The sequence below is a fragment of the Siniperca chuatsi genome, linkage group LG7 (genome assembly GCF_020085105.1).
Source record: "Siniperca chuatsi isolate FFG_IHB_CAS linkage group LG7, ASM2008510v1, whole genome shotgun sequence".
In the NCBI taxonomy this organism is placed as follows: domain Eukaryota; kingdom Metazoa; phylum Chordata; class Actinopteri; order Centrarchiformes; family Sinipercidae; genus Siniperca; species Siniperca chuatsi.
Genome location: NC_058048.1, coordinates 24795961 through 24817923, shown reverse-complemented (window position 1 = coordinate 24817923; position 21963 = coordinate 24795961). Strand labels below are relative to the sequence as shown.

Genomic DNA, 21963 nt, shown 5'->3' with positions numbered 1-21963 from the left:
TGTGATAATGATGTTAGAGTTGCAGTGATCCTCTACCAAAGGAAACAGGAAAGCACCACAGAGATTTCCAGTTACTCAAACCAGAGTCTGCTGAGCCATCTCATTGACATGGAGCCCAAACTCAGGTAGGCAGGATAATCATCATACAGTAAGTGGCCTCTACATACTTCTGTAAAACTATGATTTTAGCTACTGTATATACGGTGTAGTCTGCAAGTTGAAGGACAGTGGCATTTTCCATTCTTTTGATTCTGCACTCCAGAAATGAAAGGAAATAATGACTCATAATGACCTGCCTAAAATAGAGGGATGACAGATTGCATTTTCATTTGACACCAAGAGTGTGGTGACATGTAAATGTAAATGCAATACATTGGGGGCGCTGTTTCACTTAGTGCATTTGAATATTGTCCACTGTACAGCATGTTAAGTCTTTGAAAATGAAATGTCAGGGGTACGAATTTGAAAATTAAATGTCAAACAACTTTTCCATTTTCATTTTAATATGGTCATAGAACGCCCATACGAGTATGTGGAAATGAAAATGCAAATTAGATTATTGCATTTTCATTTTTACTCAAATAACATACATATGTGGAAAATTATAATGCTATTGTGGAATAACATTTTTATTTTCAAGTTTACATTATCATTTTAATATAGTCCCCTATAGGCTTCCATAGACTCAGGTTAGAGTGCTGACTCTCAGCTTTGAGAGTGTTAATATCTGTATTGGGTATACACTGTAGAACTCTTAACCTGAATAATACAAAAAATCACATTTGTTGTGTGAAATAGTGTCATAAAAGGAATTGACTGCAGTACAAGTCTGTCAGAGCCTCACCTGGGAAGATGTCTGCTGATGTCTGTGGGTCACAGATTTCAGAATTTGCAACCAAATATATAAATATGATTTTAAAGTTTATTTGAATTGCCTTATAACTTTTGGTCCCCTCATCCATTCAATTCATCTGATGAAGATGTAAACACTATATCAATTCAAGTTGCCACTTTAACGTCATAGTCATTGTTTAATTTACAATACAAAGTGCTTCAGTTCAGAGACAACAGAACAAAAATCTGCCACTGCCCTACCTCTTATGGACTGCACTGTTTATCTATCAGTAGGTAAGTAAGGATGGAGAATGCAGAAGCTGCAGGTCTGTTACAATAACAAAGAAGATAATATAGCTGGTAAGGAGTGGTCTACGTTTGACCTGCTATGGTATTATTGACCTGTATTTACCAGAGGTAGTGTTACTGACATGCACTATGGTTGCTGCAGTACATGTCAATAACACTGCTCCATTGCCTAAGATCAGTATTGTAGACAATGAAATTTAGGTAGATATCAGCATTGAACCTCTGATGGAGGGAGCAGGTGGCTATGACAAAGGTATGCTGCCATTGTCTACTTGGCCATTCATTGTCATTGTCTATAGTTAGAACAGCAGTCATTTTTGCCATATGCTGGAACATCACTAGGGCTACTCATCACTTCACTTACACAAGGAATTAAGGAAGAGGACATTCACAGTGTGCAACAGTAAGCAAAAGAGCACTAAAAGTTTTTTTTAGTGAGGCATAAGTCAAACATTCTTTGACACATTTCCTTTGAATTAGCACTTCAAGTCAAACTTGCATGTAGTCTGCTGTTCTGTACTGTTGTATAGTTATGGCAGTGAGGAACTGAAGAGACTCACCAGAAAGAATGAAAGAAAAAAACAATGAAGAATCTTAAAAGTCACATGTGCATGGATTAAAACAAATTAAAGGTGTGGAGTAAAAATTAATTCTGCCCTTATTGAAAGAGCCTTTACAACTGATTTCTTACAAATGTTCGTAGTTCATACTCCATTGGTTATTGCTTTATCAACGCTATTATGAAATGATGTAAATCATTACATTAAATCAGAGCAGGTGATATTTAAATTTAGAAAAGAGGCATTCTTCATGATTCTTGTCAGCTCATCAGCTAACTGAGAAAGGGATATTAGACCCAGAAATGCAGGATGAGTGTGTGGAAGTGGTTGCTCATCCTGATTTAGAGTATCAAGTCCTGGGGAACAAGCTGGAGTTGTGGATGCACCTGGGAGTTGAGCTCTCCTCGATAAACAGACAGAAGACTCCTTTGATGAATCTTCTGAAAAAGCAAGTTAGAAGTCTGACTGGAGTCAGCATCCACTCTCTGAGGGCAAAGCAAGAACCCATAACATCAGGAGGAACAGAACAGAACAGGACCACCAGCTGACCACAAACTCCCAGGAGAAAAGAGGTCTGGGACCCTTGCTGTTGTTAAGTGTCTTGCTTTTGTGAAAGGCCACAGATATAACCCCCCTTCCTTTTTACATGATAAAATGATTAGAACATTTTAATATGGATGGTTGATTCATGAAAGGTAAATATTTAAAAATCAGAATCATAATATTCATATTTGATTCAAATTACAGCTGAAATTGTTTTGGACCAAATCATCCAGATTATGTATTGTATTAGGTTTAAACATGTTAACATCCAGAAATAGCAGGTTACATCTAAGGATGCCATATTTTCTGACTTTTAATTATATGATGCTGCCATCTGCTGGGAAATGTAGACAAAGCAAGTTTGCAAGTAAATTCAATCCAATGCCTATAACTACTGAACATTATATTTGTCTTCAAGTTGTGTCCTTGTTATTACTACCCCCCATCTTACAAGTTTTGTAATAATATGTGTGTGTATGTGACAACAATGGTATGAACTGATAATGGACAAATATACAGTATATGAGTGCTTACTGTATGCAAGGAGTCCACTTTGCTAATAAAATCACCTATAAAATATCCATACATACCATATATTTGAAATAATCACATTTACACTGAAACCCAGAGGAACAAAATCCACATAAAAATCTTTATGAATGTTTTGAAAATTTCCATCTCAGTCTTGGGAGGGTCAGTCTTGTTAATTTTAATTGCCAGAGTGTAATCCATAATTATGCACAATTTATCTAACAACTAATCATTCAAAGAAAATTGGAGACTGTCCACAGTAATGTTATCTATAATTCATAAGAGGAAAATCAACAGATTTCATAAACAGATATCTAGCAAATTGTTGACTATGTTGTTCAATTATTAATGTGGTATCAGACCTGAAAATCCTATAATAGCCTGGTAGTAATACACAGTGGTACCATTTGAGGAAAGAAACGCCTAGGGTAAGGTGTGATCTGTGGCACATGCAGGAGTATTAAAATTGCAAATATAACAGGTCCTTAAGAAAACTCTCAGAAAAATACATTTTTAATGCTTCTTTTTGAAAAATATGCCTATTAGCTAAAAAGTGAATTGTGAAAACAATTGCAGAAATGTTCTTTCTGCCTTTTATCCCAATGAGGTCCCAGGTGTAACGGCTAAGCAACATCCACAAAAAGGCAATTTATTTATTTCAGTTTATCAGACACATGTTACCACATGCTCACAATCTATTTGTGTGCATTAATGAATGCATTTCCATTTTTAAGTTAACACTTTCAGGAGAAATGACTTCAATGACAAGGCACCAGTCAAATACCTATGTATATTTATTCTCTAGGTCTGACCACTACCTCCCTTCAATGCCAAAATATATCTGAAAGACATCACAACACCCTTTCTCATTTAAGAACTGGTAGAGCTGCCCAAGGTCCATGTGATTACCTCTGTTCCCATGGGGGTCAAACATCGCCTCTTCAAAGCCTGTGAATTTGCGCAGGGAGTCTATACTTTCAACAGTCCTGCTGTCCTCGCCCTGACGATCAAGGGGAATATCCTCTCTATGTCGAATCATGATCTTCTTCCATGTCAGAACCTTCACTCTGTGAAATGGGAAAAAGTTTAGAAAAATAATAAACCTGTTACCTCAGCAGGCTTCTGGCTGTGACATCAGCTCCTAAAAATAACAACACTCAAGATACCTGGACCAGAACTCCTCACAGGCAGATTGAGGACCTTCCACACACACAATACCAGGCTTCCCAGGCATGCTAAATCCCGACAGGGCCAGCTCCTTGGACCACTCCAAGATGTTCTTCCTCTTTGTCTTGTTGTAGATGTGGTGACTGTAAATCCACAGTCGGCTGAACACTTCCTGTGGCTGTGAAGATGCAGACTCTTTCTTAGGAACTAGTGCTGCTGATAATCTCTTATTGATGAAGAGCTGCAGGTTGTCTTTCACCCAGTCCACAGCAGAGAGCACACATACTTCCCCCTGGCAGTTTTCCATGAGGTATGCGTTGAGATCTGTGTGGAGCTGTGTCTGCTGGGTCCTGCTGAGACCAGCACACCTAGGGCACGAATAAAACATGCTGTATGAAGGATTCAGAGAAGATTAAGGCAACTTCTAATGGAAATCTTGAAGAAGCTAAGATTTGCACTACGACATAACACAAAATAAAAGATCTTCAGGAGGTTGATAGTCTTACTAATAATCCATATGAATGACTACTCCCAATACAATATTTTCTGAATTCAAATTGACAGATGATAAGATAAAAGTTTTATCTTTTTTTTATGAAAATTACAATTTGTGGTTAGTATCAGATACTGGCCACCTAACTAAAGTGGACAGGAGGATAAACCAAAATATATCTTCCCACACAAGCTGCAATTCCAACTACTCATCAACAGAGACTGATGTCATCCTACCCCTTTAGCAGCCTATATACAGATTTTATTGCTTAACAACTCCATAAAGGGATCACATACAGCATACATCACATTATATGCTATCTGTATTCAACCATGCCGATTTTTTAAACTTAAACAAGGCCATAACAGTAGAAACTAACCTCTTGCTTTCTGCCACAGTCACATAATCCATTTTCATCTGTGTCATTAGTCTGTTGCTCATCTATGTAACTTTCAATCTTTTCATTTTCACATTAGACCACACCAGTGATGACACTGTTGTGCTTGGCTTCTTCTTCTGGCTCTTTGCAGTTCAGGCTGCTGCTTACTGCTGCAGGGTTTATAGAATGACTTTTCGACTTTTCCCGACAGAATGGCAAAGTTGAAATGTGCGTGCTTGAGTTATTAATGTCTGCTTGACATGGAAGTTTTATGAAAATGTTACAATATCGTAAGCTGTCAAATTGCAGGAGCTGATGTGACATTTCATAACCGTCTCCTTATCACGCATGACCTCTAAATGGAAAACTTTTTTTTGGAAAAGCCTACACACACACACACAACACATGAGTCTCTACCATAGACTGTATAAATATTTATATACAGTCTATGGTCTCTACCCTCCTCCCTAACATTAGATTATATGAACATATTGCGTTTCTGTTTTGCAAGATTTTGTTTTCCAAATTAGCAATTATGTGCACATTTTATAATTATTTTAAACTAAGCAAATTAGTTATTAGTTCTTGTTTTGTATATATGTGAAGAGTTCATCACCTTTACCACACATCAAAAGTGGATAATGGCTTACCGGACTGTTATCTCTGGTAACACACTGGGATATTCGGATGGATAAGCACATGATAGAATGACGTCCGTCTGAGTGGAGGAATAAAATAAGAAAAGAATAACAATTATGGTTTAAGACATATTTAAATCACAATGACATACTATGATAGTCGGTTATTCGGTTACCCTCTCAATGCTTGCAGTGTCCAGCTTCTGTTTGATGAGAAACTGAGGTCTGGAAGGAGGAGGGCTGTCTGTTGAATCTGAGCCCTCCACATAGGCCCTGAGCTCAGCTAGTGCCAGCTGGTCTGTGATCTCCAGCTCCTCCTGGGTGGGAAACATGCTGCTCAGCAGCTCCATCTCTGCAAGCTGAGACTCAGCCCACTCCAAGTAAGACATGCTGATAAAGGCAAACTAGTGCGTCGATCTTCACTACTGTTATACATAAACAGACACTGTTTTTGAACAGCTTTCTGTCTCCACATTCAACGATATTATAGCTTTAAGTTAACCTGTCATTACTTAACGTTAACTTACAGCTCGGCTAACAAATGGCATGTTGCTTCTGTACCAGCAACTAAAATGTGACATCGTTTTCAGTCTTGTCAAGTGTGTAACATTAATAAAATATATTTAAATAAGCTATATATAAAATGAGCTGGACAAGATAAAGTTAAACACCTGAACAACTTCAGTAATCGCAACACTAGTGCTGTAACTTACCCTAGCTAGTAATCGAGCTTTGTTTCAACTCGGACTGTTAAAAGCGACGCACACAGGAAATACACGTACAGAACACCGAACAGCAGAAACAGCGACACAATTGTCTGCATGTGTCAGCCGGGATTTTTATTTTTTTGTCAGCGGAGTGATTTTTTGCGAATTTGAAACTTTGTAGACCCCTTTCTTACCTAAAGGTTCGCATTTTACCGCTGTAACCAGTAAACCAAGTTAACTATGTCCGGATTTGAGAATCCATCCACACAAAGTAAACGAAACTGAAGGTTTTAGGCTCCTTTTGTGACAGTAAGTTGACTGGACCCAGAGAATGGTCATGGAGTTAAACGTTACATTACTTTTTGTTTGCTTGTGGCACTGAATGTACGGGCACTAAATTGTGTCAAGCAGCATTATAATCTGATGTAATATAGCTATTAGCCAAAGCTAGTGTTACTTTAGGTGAATGCAGTGTCTGATTTCCATTCATGTCTAATTGTGCTTAACGTTAGGTGAAAATGGGAAAGAAAAGGGGGAAGGACAAGAGCTCCAGAGAGGAAGATGACATTGACCTGACAGGTAAAGAATATATCATCATCTTCATGTCATTTGAATGACAACCTGTGGAAGGCCTAGGATGACTTTTCCACATTGTATTTATTTTTTTATCTTCATAGGTCCATCTTGCAGACATATTAAGAAGGGAACAGACCAAACTCTTCTAAAGAAACTCTCTGGGAATTCTGATTGGACGAGTTGCCAGGATTGTAAGCATGAAGAAAATAAAGAAAATATCAGCTCCACCCTGCCACAGGACTCTGAAGAGGAACAAGAAACAGCAGCCGTATGGATGTGCTTGAAATGCGGCCATAGAGTGAGTTTATTCAACCCATTCATCATTCAGATTTGACATGTATGAAGTGATTTTGTGCTAAATGACCAGATGCATCTTTTCTACCAGGGATGTGGACGAAGCTCTGAGAACCAGCATGCCATCAAACATTATGAGACTCCTCGGTCAGATCCACATTGCCTGGTGGTCAGTTTGGACAACTGGAGTGTGTGGTGTGTATGTTGCTGTGATGTGTTAATCACAGAGGCATAAATTGTGTTTGAAATGAGAAGTACTTGTTCTTTTATTCATGTGTTGCCAAACTTACAGGTGTTACATATGTGATGATGAAGTCCAGTACTCCAGGACTGGACATTTGGCTCAGCTGATGACCAACCTAAAAAAACAAACCTCTGCAGATCCTATAAAGAGACCGGAGAAAAGTAGGTCCCATTGGAAAGTTTAGCATCACTGTGTAATGTTTTTATGTTTTATTTTTATCAAAGAGTATTATTGAGATTATATGTCTCTATCACCATGTCCACCACGCTGTGTTTGGTTATTTAGGAGTGAAGGAGGAAGACAGTTTGTTGGAAGTTGAGCAGAAGAGAGAGATTGTAAAAGCAGAGGACAAGGAAAACAAAGAAAACAAGGACCACCAAAAGAAAAACATCAAGAAAGAGAGTGTTGGGAAATCACAAAAGTCTGGCACATCTGAAGACAATGGTAGTATTTCAGTAAAGGGGCTGAGCAACCTGGGAAACACCTGTTTCTTTAATGCAGTCATTCAGGTAAGATTGTACTTTATAGGATGCCAGTCTTGAGTTAAAATGAGATAAGTCGTACATTCGAGAGTTATTACTAATATATGGCATTCTCTTTTCCAGAGTCTCTCTCAAACACAGCTCTTAAGACAGACTCTCAACAAAGTGATAGAAGAGAAAATCAGTCTTAACATTAAACCTGTTGCCTCCTTGGATCTGGTGTGTTTCCATTATTCTTTAAATGTTTGTTTTTAACTGTAAAGATGGTAGATTTATCCTGCCTAATATATACACTGTTTATTACTTAAATACTTGCTTTTATTATGATTGCAGGAGCCTATTGTAGTGCAGTTAGACCAGCCCGGATCCCTGACTTTAGCTATGTGTCAACTACTCAATGAAATCCAGGAATCCAAGAAGGGTGTGGTAACACCTCGAGAGTTGTTCACACAAGTTTGTAAAAAGTGAGTGCGACTACAAGTTGAGGTGGAAGTCAGCCTTAAGATGTGCTTAAAATGTACTTCCTAGCATCATTGCATTAAGCGTCGTCTCCTTTCTGCAGGGCTGCCAGGTTCAAAGGATTTCAGCAGCAAGATAGCCAGGAGCTGCTGCGCTACCTTCTGGATGGGATGCGAGCTGAGGAGATCAAAGTACGCATTCAGTTTTAAACAAATCTCTCTATATATCCCATTGGTGAAAGATTTACACTTGAAATGGACACTGTAGCTGTCCAAGTGACTATGTGTTACGTGGCGGTATATTGTATTGACAGCAGAACAGTACTGCAGTGAATACATTGCTTGTAAGACAGCTGATATGTATAGCATTTTTTTTTTCTTTCAGGCTCATTGGCACTGAGTCATTCTGACTCTAAATTTAGTCACAAATCGAGGACACGTTATGTGTGAAATGCAAAGAATTGTGGCTAAAAAGCTTTTTTTCCTTCTCATTTAAAGACCTTAGAGATGTTGCTTTCCCGGAAAGCTACTCCGATAGTTTGGTTAATTTAAAAGAGTGGAGGTTTTATAAGAGTCCTGTCAGACTGTTAAGAGGCTAAAATTATTGAGATGCTGTGAAAATATCTCCTGTTATTTTTATCATCTACATTTGAAGATTGTTTGTTTCTACAGAGAGTAAGCTCGGGGATCATGGAGGCATTAAAAGAATCTAGAAAAAGCACAGATGGAGAGCAGCTGAAAACACTAGTTAAAGGTAAGTAACTGGGCTATAGATTAAACACCTTGTAGTCAGTGTCATGTGAGCAAAAAAAAGAAAAAAACTATAGTGTACCATCTTGGTGTGGCCCTCTGACAATTAAGTTCTGATTTCAGAGTACGAGAAAAATGGATTTCCAAAAAACTTTGTGGACCAAGTTTTTGGTGGGGAAATGACCAGCACTATAATGTGTCAGCAGTGTAAAACAGTATGTATTGTGGACGAAAAATTAAGATAACCTGTTAGTGTCATGTCAATGTCAAGCTAACTGGCCACTACTTTGCACTTACAGGTGTCTGTAGTCACAGAGATGTTTTTGGATCTTTCCCTTCCTGTTTCCGATGAGGTAAAGCCCTTTTATGAGTGTTTTTTGACAACTTGTTGGGCAATTATTTGTTCATGTTTTGTCACATGTGCCCTCTTGTGACTACATCTTACAGGCATACAGAAAGAAGAACCAGAAAAAAGGAGTTCAGAACACCAGTGAGTCGAGACAGGACGGCAGAAACAGCCCTGCTTTGACGAATGGAAATAATGACATCCCCAGTGGGGCCAGCAGCAAGTACCAGCAGAAGAAAGCCAAGAAGCAGGCAAAGAAGCAAGCAAAGGTACCTCACTGAATGTATATAGAGTTTTTTTCTTTTGCTTTAATTCGGCTTTTTGATGGAATGATGTTGAATCATTGTGCAGAATAAACTAGATAGTCTGTATTGTTTTCTTGTTATGGCCTACAGCATCAAAAGAGGCAGCAGAAGCTTGAGGGCAGAGTCACTTTGGACAGTCTCACATCTCCGAGCCACACAGAGAGCGAACAGACAGATTTTACTGCAGATGCAAAGGATGCGGGAAATTCTGACAATGAAACACATGCAGAAGCCGACCTGACTAAAGGAAATCCTGCACAAATCAGCGTGTCTGAACAGGACCAGGAGAACCTTGACACGATCCAGGACGAGAAGGAAAAAGAAGAGGACGAAGATTCAGTGATTGACTGCGACTCATCAGCTACGTCATCGGTCAGCAATCGTTTTACTGTCTTATCAGAGGAGCAGAACTCAAAGGACAGCATATTAGATGATGACAAAATATCTGACATGGATCAGGAAGCAGAAGAGGACACACAACTGTTGAGTGAAATGGAGAAAGTAACCCTGGATGATGCCTTCATAGAAGACACTGATGCTGTGGAGCAAGGCATGGAGAGTGAAGATGAGCCACTGGAGGCTAAAGAGTACACTGTAGTAAATCAGGACCCAGAGCTGGCCTTTCACACACTGGCTACCAGGGTGGCCCCTGAGAAACAGGAGTGTTCAGTACAGTCATGCCTTTTTCAGTTCACAGAAGTGGAAACCCTCACGCAGAACAACAGCCTGCTATGTGTCACCTGCACCAAACGGCAGCCAAACAAAGACAAAGCTGGAGGTATGTGGAATTTCTCTCCATAATCATATTTGGCCTATTGTTGATATGCTTTTGTTCTAGATAGTATAGTATTTGAACATGTTTGTGGATTTTGTGCAGTATGGTATCACAAGTCCAGTGACTATAACAAGGCAAGAAGCCTATTCAATTTAGTATCTTCTGTATTTTTTCTAATGCTTCTTTTTCTCTAAGCGACTCACTTCTCCATATGGGGATCAATAAAGTTCATTGTCTTTATTTGTGCTTTGTTTAGGATCCAAGAAGAATATCTACACTGATGCCTTGAAGCAAATGCTGATCTCCTCTCCCCCACCAGTGCTTACCCTTCATTTGAAGAGATTTCAACAGGTAAGACAGTTGAAGAAAATTTCAGCATTTTTACACCTTTTGATCAATTGACTCAGCCAAGCTGTTTTTATTCACACAGCTGTGAACCAGCTGTTTAAAGAGCCTGACACGTTGTTTTGTTTTTATCATTTTTTTGTCTTTCTTGTCTTGGCTCTGTCATTGTAAGGCACTGAAAGACTTCCTTTTTATGGAATTTTAATGAGAACACTTTTGTTGTTTTCATCTAGAATGGATACAGTATTTGTAAAGTGAACAGACATGTCCAATTCCCCCTGATACTGGATCTAGCGCCCTTCTGTGGGGTTAAGTGCAAGGTAAATATTGGAATCAACAGCTCTTATCTTAAATATCATTAATTTACAGGCCTATTTATAAATGTATCATTGTTTTATTGTAGTCTGAGCACTAACAAAAAGTTGTTTCCAAACAGAACGTGACAGAGGGAGACACTCAAATTTTGTACAGTTTGTACGGTATCGTAGAGCACAGTGGAACAATGAGGTCAGGTCATTACACGGGGTATGTAAAAGTACGACCTGAGTGCCCTAAACCCTCATCCAATGAACTTGCAGCAGAAGGTAGGTGTACTCGGGTGCAACAATCATTTGAATAATAACTTGGTCTTAATATTTTAATTATCTCCACTAACTCGTCACTTCTCTTCAGGAGACGCAAAGCCACCCAGAGGATCATGGTTCCATATCAGCGACACAAGCGTTCAGCCTGTGAGCGAGAGTAAAGTCCAGAGTTGCCAAGCCTACCTCCTCTTCTATGAAAGAATCCTCTAATCAAACCATGCCTCACTACTCAGGAAATCTAAACAAACCAACCTGCTGCTGCTGCTACTTCAGCTCCACAGTATAAAGGATCTCAAACAGTTGACCAACCTTGGCCTGCTTTGTCAGTGACTCATACTGGGCTGCGATGAAATTATATTGATTATATAGAAGGGACGTTTGTCAATGTTGACATTTTCATCACAGTGGTGTCACACAGTGTTTCAAGTATTAAACAGGACAGCTGTATGTTTCTCAAACTCATGGGAATATGGCCAAGTGTGCAATGAAAGTCAAGATGGACACTGAACAGTTTGTGGTACTGGATTTGTACACATTACAAAAATCATTTTCAGGAGATAAATGAAAGTTGGGGGGACAAATAATTTGTAAAACAATATTTATATGTCTATTTTTATCAATGTCATGTAATGAAGTGCTTCAAAATTAGATTTTTTCCCCCTGTCTTGTGTGCTGGCATTCTGAATCTTGAACTGAGCATGCGCAGTAAGTGCTAATCGCTTCCTCTGGTCCAAATTGTCACATGACAAGGGAAGTCTGGTTCCGGATGGTCGGAGCCGTCTCTGCCCAAAATTTACCAATGGCAGTGTTATCAAGCTGACATGGCAGGTCAGTTAACATTTGGCCTTTTTAAATGAATATTAAAAAGTAAAGTTACTGTTTCAGAAGGTTTTGGTGTTTATTTAGCCAACAACAGGAAGATATGTTTGCTCGGGACAGAAACGTTAACTGTTATAGCTAACGGTCAGGCCTAGCTTAAAGCCTTGCCGTTTGGATAACATTTTCGACCATTAACGTTACATTAATATCTTAATAAATATGTTGTCAGTCATTAGTAACGTAACGTCCTTGTCCAGACTTTGGATATGTTTTGTTACGTTTCTCCACCAGGCCTAGTTGGGTAACTTGGCTAAACATGAGTCAGCATTTTAAACTTGCTACCCAAGTTAACGTTAAAGAGTTAAAATTAAATCTATCGCAGTAACTTCGTGATCGTCTAGTTAACTGTTAGCTAGCTAATTCAAGTTTGTCATACAGTTGTCTCGCTAGTTAATTCTTTATTCTAGTCAGTACGATTGTTAACATAAGTTACTGTACTAATCTACACCATCATCATATTTATTTATTTTTTACTGAAGTCAGACAGAAGCACTAGAGCATGTTGTCCCCAAATTGGAAACCCAGTCACTCCAAATAACGTACTAATAATGAGCTATTCTAATAAAATATACTAGAATGATTAAATTGCATCTTATGCATTGATCCAACGCTTATGTTATCAATAATTGCCTTTAATGAAAATGTACAGTCAGGCATAAGGACAGGTCATTTGACCTGAAGCAAGGTGATATAAGACAGTAAAATAAGCACATTTGCAGTGGTTTTACATAAAACTCCCATAAAACTGAGGTATCTCAGTAACGCTAAGAAAAACCATCTCTGATGCCGTATTTGAAATGTTCCTCTAGACCTCAAGGGGTCACCCTCAGTATGAAAATGTGCTTGGTGGCCTATATAGTTGTGTAACATTAGTATGGCAACATTGCACCCCCTGCTAAAGACAGAAGCCACTAGGGCTGCAACAAACAATGACTTCATTATTGCTTTTATCTACAAATTATTATATCAGTTAATCCTTTGGTCTATAAAGTTTTAACTGTGAATAATGCCATAAGTCCAAGGTGATGTCTTCGAATGTCATATTTTGACCTACCAACAGTCCAAAACCTGAAGATATTCAATTTACTATAATAGAGGTCTAAAGAAAACAAGAAAAGCGTATTCATGATCGAGAAGCAGGAAACCATGAATTTTTCCCATTTTTGCTTTAAAAATGTCTTTTTTTTCCCCCAATCAACTATCAAAATCGAAATGCCGATTCATTTTCTGTCAATAGACTAATCGAACGTTGACTAATCATGGCAGCTAGAAATTACACTGTGGTGTATTTTGACAGTGTATTGTACTGTTTTTGTATTGTGTGTATTGTTTATTGTGATTGATCATGATTTTTTGACTCCCCTTGCCCCTTCTGTCACACAGACTGAGCTTGTAAGAACCATGTCGCTCCAAGCTCCCCGCATGTCAGTGTTCACCTTTCAGTCTGCAGTGCACAGCGCACATGTTCTCCAGTGTCTGAATGACCAGAGACAGCAGGATGTCCTGTGTGATGTGACGGTGGTGGTGGAAAACAGGAGTTTTCGAGCCCACTGCTCTGTCTTGGCTTCCTGCAGCGAATACTTTCACAGCAGGGTTACCAACATCACCAAACAGAATCCCATCATTGTCTTGCCAGACGAGGTTGGTGTCCTGCGGTTCAGCTGAAGGATTTGGGGGAAAAATTGACACTGCAAATTATTTGTCTGTGCATGAATGTATTGTTAGTTAAAATTTCACCAATATGTCCCACTGTTGAATTCAGTTGCTCTATTTCGAATTTTTGAGTGATTACATTTTTTAGAGTAGGAAATAAGGCAGCTCTGTACTTGAGCACACTTATCATGACAACAATAAATTTACACTGAAGTCCATAATCAGCACAATAGTAATAATGCACATTGGGCATCCTAAAAGAAGGGAGCTCATCTATGAATGGCTGCCATGTTACATTGCACTTAACGAGCTGCAATATCTACATGCAGAGTGCAAGACCAGCCACCAAAATGTTTTTGAACAAGACTAAATGGTTATTTATCACATAGACTAGAAAGCTTTTCTTCAAGATTTGCCATGGAAAATGCAGACACTGCAATATTTATTTTCTGTCCAGCAGTAGATGACTTCGTGTAACATGACTGTTGGTGCAATTTGCAGCCCTTGCATTGTGACTCTATAATCTAATCTTGTAACTCTCTAATCTATATTAGTGTAAGTTTTATTGTACCTCAACAATCTGCTGTATCTCCTTTCCCCACAGGTGACCGTTGAGGGGTTTGAACCGTTGCTTCAATTTGCTTACACATCAAAGCTCCCCTTCACCAAAGAAAACATTCATGCCATTCACAGCAGTGCTGAGTTTTTAGCATTTCATAACTTGGAGTCAGCATGCTTTGACTTCCTCATCCCAAAGTTTTCTGAAAGCAAAAGAACCTCACAGGAGGTCAGGCATAGAGCCTGTTGTCGGAGCCGGGATCCCAGTGCCAGTTTTTGCTCCAGCTTGGAGAGCAGCCAACCAAAATCATTTGAGTCACACAGCTCAGTGCCTTTAAGAGGTGATGAACAAACAGACTTCCCATCACAGTGTCCTCAGAGTGCACAGGGTCAGACGAACAGCGGGCAAGAACACCTCTGTTTGGAGAACTGCGGGCCACAAATGGCTCCCTTATCTCTCGAGTTGACAGCAAATGGTGTGTGCCCCATGTTGTCTTTGCCATGCCCAGACACAGACAAAGCAGATCATCCCTCTCCATTCTGCGAAAGAGACATTTTAGAGATAGGAGATGTGTGTAATCAAAGTGAGTTGAGTTTGGCTGACTGTGGCTTACCCTGTGAGCTGTCAACCCCAGGGGATGTGAATCCACCAGAACTCATTGAGCCAGCAGGCAGCGATGTTAAACAGACTGTTGAGACGCTTGGTGCTGAAACTAACTGTAACCCCAGTTCATGTCCACTCAACACACCAGGGGCAGAAGATTGCAGTGAGTTATTAGAGCAGAGTGAGGCTGGCCTTGAACAGAGGATGGTGGGTGATCTCTCAGACCCTACACTAACTGCTCTAAGCCACGAAGAGGGATTTGGGGAGAGGAGCAGCGTGGAAAGGGAGGTGGCTGAACATCTGGCAAAGGGATTTTGGTCTGACCTATGCCCATCTCAGGCTCAAGCACTCCCTCTGGATCCCACGGACCAAAACAATCTGGCAAAAGCATCAGACTTTCATTGGCTGAAGCAGCTGGACCTGAGCTCCAGTGTAGGAGACTGTCCCTTCCTAAGGGACCTTGGAACAGGTGATGACCCTGCTCCACGCACTGACAGCCTGTCCCAGTCAGAGAAGAGCCCCTACATGTCCTCCTCGCTCAACTCTGGGGACGACTCAGACCTGGACACAGATGGAGATACTGAGGCCAACAACAAAAGAGCAGCAGAGGTCATTATGATACACAACTAATGTTTGGTTATTGATAGTTGAAGATATTAAGTAAAATAAATCTAACTCTTGAACCCTGTACCCTACAGATTCAGCTCCCATTCCCAGTAGAGCAAATCTCAGCGCTGAGCCGGAGTGCCTTCCAGCAGCTTCTGAGACACCATCACCTGACTCAAGATCAGCTGGAGTTTGTCCATGATGTCCGTCGACGAAGCAAAAACCGTGTGGCCGCACAGCGCTGCCGAAAGAGGAAACTAGACAGCATTCACCAGCTAGAATGTGAAATCAAAAGATTAGTAAGTTGCCTGTACTATGTCCGGTATTCTCAACATGTTGTCAAACATGATATGATTGAATTTAGTGTCTTTAAGTACTTTGTGACCTTTATTGACCTCTAGTGGTGACCAGTATGAACTGCAACAATGTGGATAGAAGTACTTTTGACCTCCTGAACAAGTTTCTGGCACAGCCCCCACCTTCTCACCTCTTGTCCATTTGACATAAAAAAAAAAGTGTTATTTTTGCAATAGAAGTTAGTATGCTAGGTAATCGGAGCACAAATCCAAGATAATTTATCTACTCAAAAAGAAATGCTTCACAATGCAAAATATTGTAATACAACTGCGTTATCATTTACCTTTGTTATGAAAATAAAGCTTTGTAGCATTGTTACATTAAAATATGCTTTCATTTACCATAGTCCTCTGCTGTTAAGGAAATTGGAGAAGATCAACATGGTAGCTTTTGCTGCACAGCTAACTGACAGGGTTATTTCAGAAGATCAGACCAAAATGTGTACCTACTAACCACTTAACTCAAATTGACACACATTGTTAGATTGAACTCTGTGTGAGGAGGACAAGACAAAAACAATTAATGACAGCAAGTGAATGCATCTAACCCCCTTTTTCCTTTAAATGACTTGGGTGTAAATTCTGCAGCACCAGTAGAAAGGTGAATGGTAGATTGAGGTTTACAGATTGAACAGACTGGACCAGAAAACGTTTGAATTCTAAATACTGTAGACTGATGAAGGAACATAAATGAAAGGGTAAGAGAAAAAACAATGAAGACTAATGGAAGTGAATAAGCTTTACTGTCATTCTCTCTGCAGAAAAGTGAGAAAGAGTGGCTGCTGCAGGAGCAAACTGAGCTGGAGCAAAACCTGGAGGAGACGCGGCAGAGTCTGTGCGGTTTATGTAAGAGTGTCAGCATCGAGTCTGGCTCTGATCAGGACCACTTGCAGCTTCTTGCCAAGCTCTCTTCACCAGACTTCCCCATCTCCTCCCCTAGCCTTGTGGGTAAAGATGAGGAGTCCCAGATTACTATCAAAATGGTAAGTTGTTCTTCAGAGTGTGACCCAAGCAAGCCTTCTGCAGGCTCAGTTCAAACTGCTGCACCAGAGACTGGCACACAGACAGAAGAGGCAGGTTCTCCACAGAGCTGCCCTGATCCTGCGTCCCTGCTCAACGCCTGTCTGGACAAGAACAGCTTATAATTGGACTCAAATTCCATTGTCATTTCTAATCATTCAGGACCACAGAACAGGAGGTGGACTTTGAGTATATACTGTAATCCCCTTTTGGGATAGATATGCTTTCCTGTGTATTTCACTAAAGGATTTTCTGCCATACTGTAGGTATCTTAAAGTGACATAGAGAAATGTCAATTTCCTTTGCTGTATTTCTGATATGCATTTCACTGTAGTAAATACAGAATCCAGTATTCATCATTTTGAAAGTGCAGACAATTTTCAGGTAATTCCCAAATGTTTCCATTTGTAAATTTGGAGGACATTTCTTAAAATTAAGTTTGTTTTTCTCAGGGAAACTCATAACCTGACTGTGTTTGATGACTAAAATAATTCGCACTGCACACCCACCTCATTCTCCAACTTACGCACACATGTACACACATGAAAATAAGATGTTTCTTTCATTTTTGGCTAATAAGTCTGTCATTATAATCTTGATACATACTGTATTATTCACCATTATGCTGTTTCTTTGATTAAATATGCACAGCACTAACAGACCTTTTTATGGTAGATTACAAGGAAATGTTACAGCTAACATAAATTCTGAACAGCATTATTTGAATGCCAGTGCATAGTTTGAATGAATAACTATCAGCTTTCCCCAATATTTGAGGAATGGTTCCAGTGTGTCTAAAAGTCTTACAGGGGAACATAAGAAATTATGTTATTTGATGCAAAACGTGCCTTATGCAGTAGTATAGTATGAGTACAGAAAGATAAAGGCAATCTTTGTATATTCTTGTCTCAAGCACTGTTGCACATTAACCCAGAGCCCATATTGATGGCATTGTATTACATTTAGGTCTGTCTTCATGTTGAGTATTTTTTATTGAATGCTTTCATGGATTACATATTTAAATAAACAACATTTTGTTACCATTCAGTGTTTTATTTCAATTAGCAAGAATAAGTGATATTATTACTTTACCACAGTTTGGCCAGTAGATGGAAGTACAACTCTATTTATGCTGTAGATGCAAGGAAGAGGCCTTCCCAAACTAGTGAAATCAGATATATCATGTTCCAGGCTTACAATTGTAAATCAGTGAAAAATAAAATTCAAAGTTTAAGTCATTGAGTTTGTCATTTAAACAAACCTGTCTGTGTAGCCTCACACGCTGCTTTCATTTTTTAGAAGCATAGCACCTCATGGAACTGACTTGTTATATATTCCCGATATATGTACACATTCAAGGGAGAAGCTGTTCAGTCAGTGTTAAACAAGTTCCTCAATAATCTGTGCCACCGATAGAAAAGGAAAGTAAGCCACCTAAGCCATTGTATTGGCCCACACGTAATCAGAAGCTTTAAAAAATGTTTTAACTGCAGTTGTATTGTTCATTGCCTGCATTTAGCACAAGTGTCATAACTGCAGCAGATATTACTCACTTGCCTTTAAATGGCAGACATGTTGCTGCAGATACTTTTGGTACCAATAGGTGGTGTAGGTTGGACTGGCAGGTTGCCTTCATTCATGGTTAAATGTAGTACAAAAAGTATGAAATACATCACAGATATACAAGAAACAAGAGGTTCTGAAGCTGATGCTCTAACAAAAACACTGCTTTAAGTACTAGTATGGCACGTGTTAGGCTGCTCTCCAAAGACCTTTCAATGACAACTGTTGTGAAACAATTTGTATCATCCTCATCTGTTTAAAAGAATAATAATAGTCATTCTGTTTGAGTGTTTCCTAATAGAATTTTGACCCTCTCTCTTGCATCACAGCAGCCCATAACTTCATCAAATCTACACACCTTGTTCAAAGATTCATCTTTGAGCAGAAAAAATCACAACATATTAACAATTGTATTACTAACAACTCATCTTATACTGTAGTTGGTTGTAAACTATTACTTGGTTCAGCTGATGGTGTCAGGCTGTGACTATCTATCTTTGTGCTGCAAAAGCAAACTAGGATATATTTGTTAAGGTTTAAAGTTGTTGGAGTTCACAGAGCCACAACATGAACTGACCACTGATTTGAGTGGAGAGGATTTTGCATCAGACAGTATTAAACAGAACAGCCATTTTGTCAAGATGTTTTTGTTTTCTGATATGTATTTACTACTTCTCTGAGTTTGGACAGTGCTTGCCTTGTAGTTTTGTGTCCTTTCAAATAGCTACTGTAGCGCTTGGGGACAATGAAAGAAAAAGCAATCTCATTGTGTTTCCCTCAGAACAATCCTCAAGGTTAAAGTGGTAATTAAACTGGCAACCCTGAAGCTACTAATAAAACTCGTACCTATCTTTGAGAAGTGAACTCACATACACACACACAGACACACAAAGCCACAACTCTAAACTCAACAAGTGGTGTGGCATCGAAAAGTCAAAAGGATTAGATGATGATAATGGCACAGAGATATCATCTCACTGTCCTGCCATGACACACATCTGTAGAAAATCCTCAAGTTGATGCTTTTAAAAACTGGCATCGCCTTCAAATACCAAACACTCTAAAGCACTATGAATTGGACCAATTTTTGAATTTCCCTGTCAAAAATTAGGATTCTTCCCCGGTGTTTGTGTCTTTAATGCACAGTTCGGATTTTGGCACATTCTAGCGCAAAAAGTAAGATTATCTTCTTTTGCAAGCTACACAGGAAGAGAGACTTGATTTGAGGAGGAAGCAGCTGTGCGGCATGGCAAGGTCAGAAGCCCATAATCCGCGGCCTCATTCATGCAAGATTAAAAACCTGCTCTGAGTTCTGATTAAGAACGCAGGGTTAGAAGATTAAAGACCAGCAAACAAAATGAAAGCAGTTTAAGCCCAATCCTGGAATTCATCAGAATACCAAAACCTTAAACTGTCATTACAACGTGAGATTAATGCAAAGCCCCCTTGAACTCTGTATCTGTCTTGATATATCTTCTGTGTCAGAGCCTATATCTTCTTTTTTTTTTACCAAAAATCTGGATGATCTCTCACTTTTTTCTGTCATTTCTCTCCATTTTTTGTCTCTCATTGAAATTATTTTTTATAATCAAGCACTGTCAGTATGAATTGGCTCAGATTACTATCAATAAAATTACCAGTCCTTTTAATTTTTTTTTGTTTTGTTTTGTCACACAAAACATGATTTTATTTTTATAAATAGTTTATGTATGTCCCTTTTACCTACTTTTCATAATGATTCAAGTCATTATCCTCTGACAGACAGATCCACAGCACTTAGGTAGGATTAGGAAACAGGAGGCGAGCCGGAAAAACAAAGATTAGAAATTAAAACATCTGGAAGTTAGCTTTTCCAAAATTGCTAAGGTAGAGAATATATATGCTAATAAAATTGACAAACAGTATTCAGTGTGGCAGTCATGGGGCTGACTGGACTTTTCCTGCAGGCTAACACTGACCTCTTCTTTTAGAGCCACAGATAAAAATGTTATACAATAGATCTTTTTAAACAAGCAGCAACAGTTACAGGATTGTGGTTGTTAAAGTAACTTTTCCATTTCCACTTTCATTTTGAGACAGACATTGTTGTCCACAAAAGCACACAATCCAATTGTTGGAACATCAGAACAATATAGACCAAAATCCTTGATATGATAATATTGGTCTTCACCTCAGTTAACACCAGAATATAGACTGATATGTCAGTTGTCTTTCAGATTCCTTCTTATTTACTGCAAGAATGCCTCTTAACTTATGTAACTAAAATAGTGGCACTGCAGTGACTTCTGTCATGGACTCCTGAATGCAGAACTAATGAGCGTACATCCATATAGTATAGGAGTTTCTCGAGCAGAGGTCAAAATCCTAGAGAAAGACACAATACTTGTATAATCAATCCCAGCATAAGGTCCATGACCTTCTTGCAACACATCAAAAATCTTCTAAGCTGTTGAGCTACTGTATCCTAACTGATTACATGCTGCAGTCACTATGAACTTCATTTTGGGGGTAGTGTAGAGAGGGGGCTGTATCCCATTGACAGGATTATATAAATGAGGACCATAATACTGTAATCTCCCAGAGAAATAAGAGAAACCAGGGGAAATGTCGACCCCAGCTAGCTAGCACCCTGGTCTGCAATCGTCAGATTAACAAACAGCTGGTTGTACAGTGACAGATTACATTCACACTTGTTTTCTTGTCTTAACAGTCCTCACTGTGTTACATCTGTAACACTAGAAGCACAAGGAAAAGTGCCTTTCAGGACAAGACCTGTCAAAGACGTCATACAGTATCAGAGAATGACTACTTAAACAGTCATGAGGAAAGTGTCAAAATTTTGTGTCAAGAGCCAACTGGAAAAGCAAAAACGATGCCTGCAATTCTGCCAAGTACACTGGTTTTTAATTAACTTTGCTGTTGTGAGAATTAGATTCAGCATTGAGTCATTTTTTCAGCTTAGCACTGCAGAAAATCCCCAAAGTTTAAAGGAAGCCATCATCCTTCATCCAAAGGCACATACTGTAGGTTATTCATGCATTTGATGTGTGCTGGTGTTGATAGTTACAATGTTTGTCTAAATTGTAATTGACAGCTGGGCATCAAGAATATCTCATGTCCAGAATTAACAGTTAGATCCTATTACATCCTCAGTTGCTGATTCACTTGAGTGCAATACCAACTAAACAGTGAACGTCAGTTACAAAATGTTGTCTGTGTTGTCAAATGTAGTCAAAAGAGACCATTTCAGCCGTGCAGTTCAGTTGAAGCACTGGCTGAAAATGGTTTAAAATGCTGCTCTATGAACAATTTTAAACAACATTTTAAACAAGGATATGGGATTCATCTTTATTAATATATTTATATTTATGAATAGAACAGCATTAAAATGAAATGAATTAAAA

At 39.1% G+C, this 21963-nt stretch overlaps 3 protein-coding genes across 7 annotated transcripts; 2 read left to right on the top strand and 1 right to left on the bottom strand.

The window, feature by feature from the left end:
- Positions 1–2427: 2427 nt before the first annotated feature.
- Positions 2428–6259, bottom strand: rwdd2b (RWD domain containing 2B). Of its 2 annotated transcripts, XM_044202407.1 has the most exons (5): positions 6168–6259; positions 5631–5844; positions 5467–5534; positions 3944–4312; positions 2428–3844 (listed from the first exon to the last, which is right to left on the bottom strand). In XM_044202407.1, exons 2-5 carry the CDS (start codon positions 5841–5843, stop codon positions 3592–3594), a joined length of 903 nt encoding a protein of 300 aa, XP_044058342.1. In that variant the 5' UTR covers position 5844; positions 6168–6259; the 3' UTR covers positions 2428–3591. The 2 variants fall into 2 exon arrangements, with proteins under 2 accessions (XP_044058342.1, XP_044058341.1); XM_044202406.1 differs by having other exon boundaries at positions 5631–6193.
- Positions 5750–12207, top strand: usp16 (ubiquitin specific peptidase 16). Of its 4 annotated transcripts, none has more exons than XM_044202404.1 (18): positions 5750–5834; positions 6674–6740; positions 6839–7035; positions 7123–7226; positions 7324–7436; positions 7561–7784; positions 7881–7976; positions 8091–8221; positions 8320–8407; positions 8888–8969; positions 9089–9180; positions 9265–9318; positions 9413–9580; positions 9707–10394; positions 10648–10742; positions 10970–11056; positions 11173–11320; positions 11409–12207. In XM_044202404.1, the coding sequence occupies exons 2-18, from the start codon at positions 6680–6682 to the stop codon at positions 11528–11530; spliced, it is 2550 nt and encodes an 849-aa protein (XP_044058339.1). In that variant the 5' UTR covers positions 5750–5834; positions 6674–6679; the 3' UTR covers positions 11531–12207. The 4 variants fall into 4 exon arrangements, with proteins under 4 accessions (XP_044058339.1, XP_044058338.1, XP_044058335.1 ...); XM_044202403.1 differs by lacking the exon at positions 5750–5834 and adding an exon at positions 6249–6361; XM_044202400.1 differs by lacking the exon at positions 5750–5834 and adding an exon at positions 6329–6470.
- LOC122878904 (transcription regulator protein BACH1-like) lies at positions 12027–18039 on the top strand. Its single transcript, XM_044202405.1, has 5 exons — positions 12027–12148; positions 13583–13840; positions 14457–15623; positions 15713–15919; positions 16738–18039. Exons 2-5 carry the CDS (start codon positions 13601–13603, stop codon positions 17119–17121), a joined length of 1998 nt encoding a protein of 665 aa, XP_044058340.1. The 5' UTR covers positions 12027–12148; positions 13583–13600; the 3' UTR covers positions 17122–18039.
- The last annotated feature ends 3924 nt before the right edge of the window (positions 18040–21963 follow it).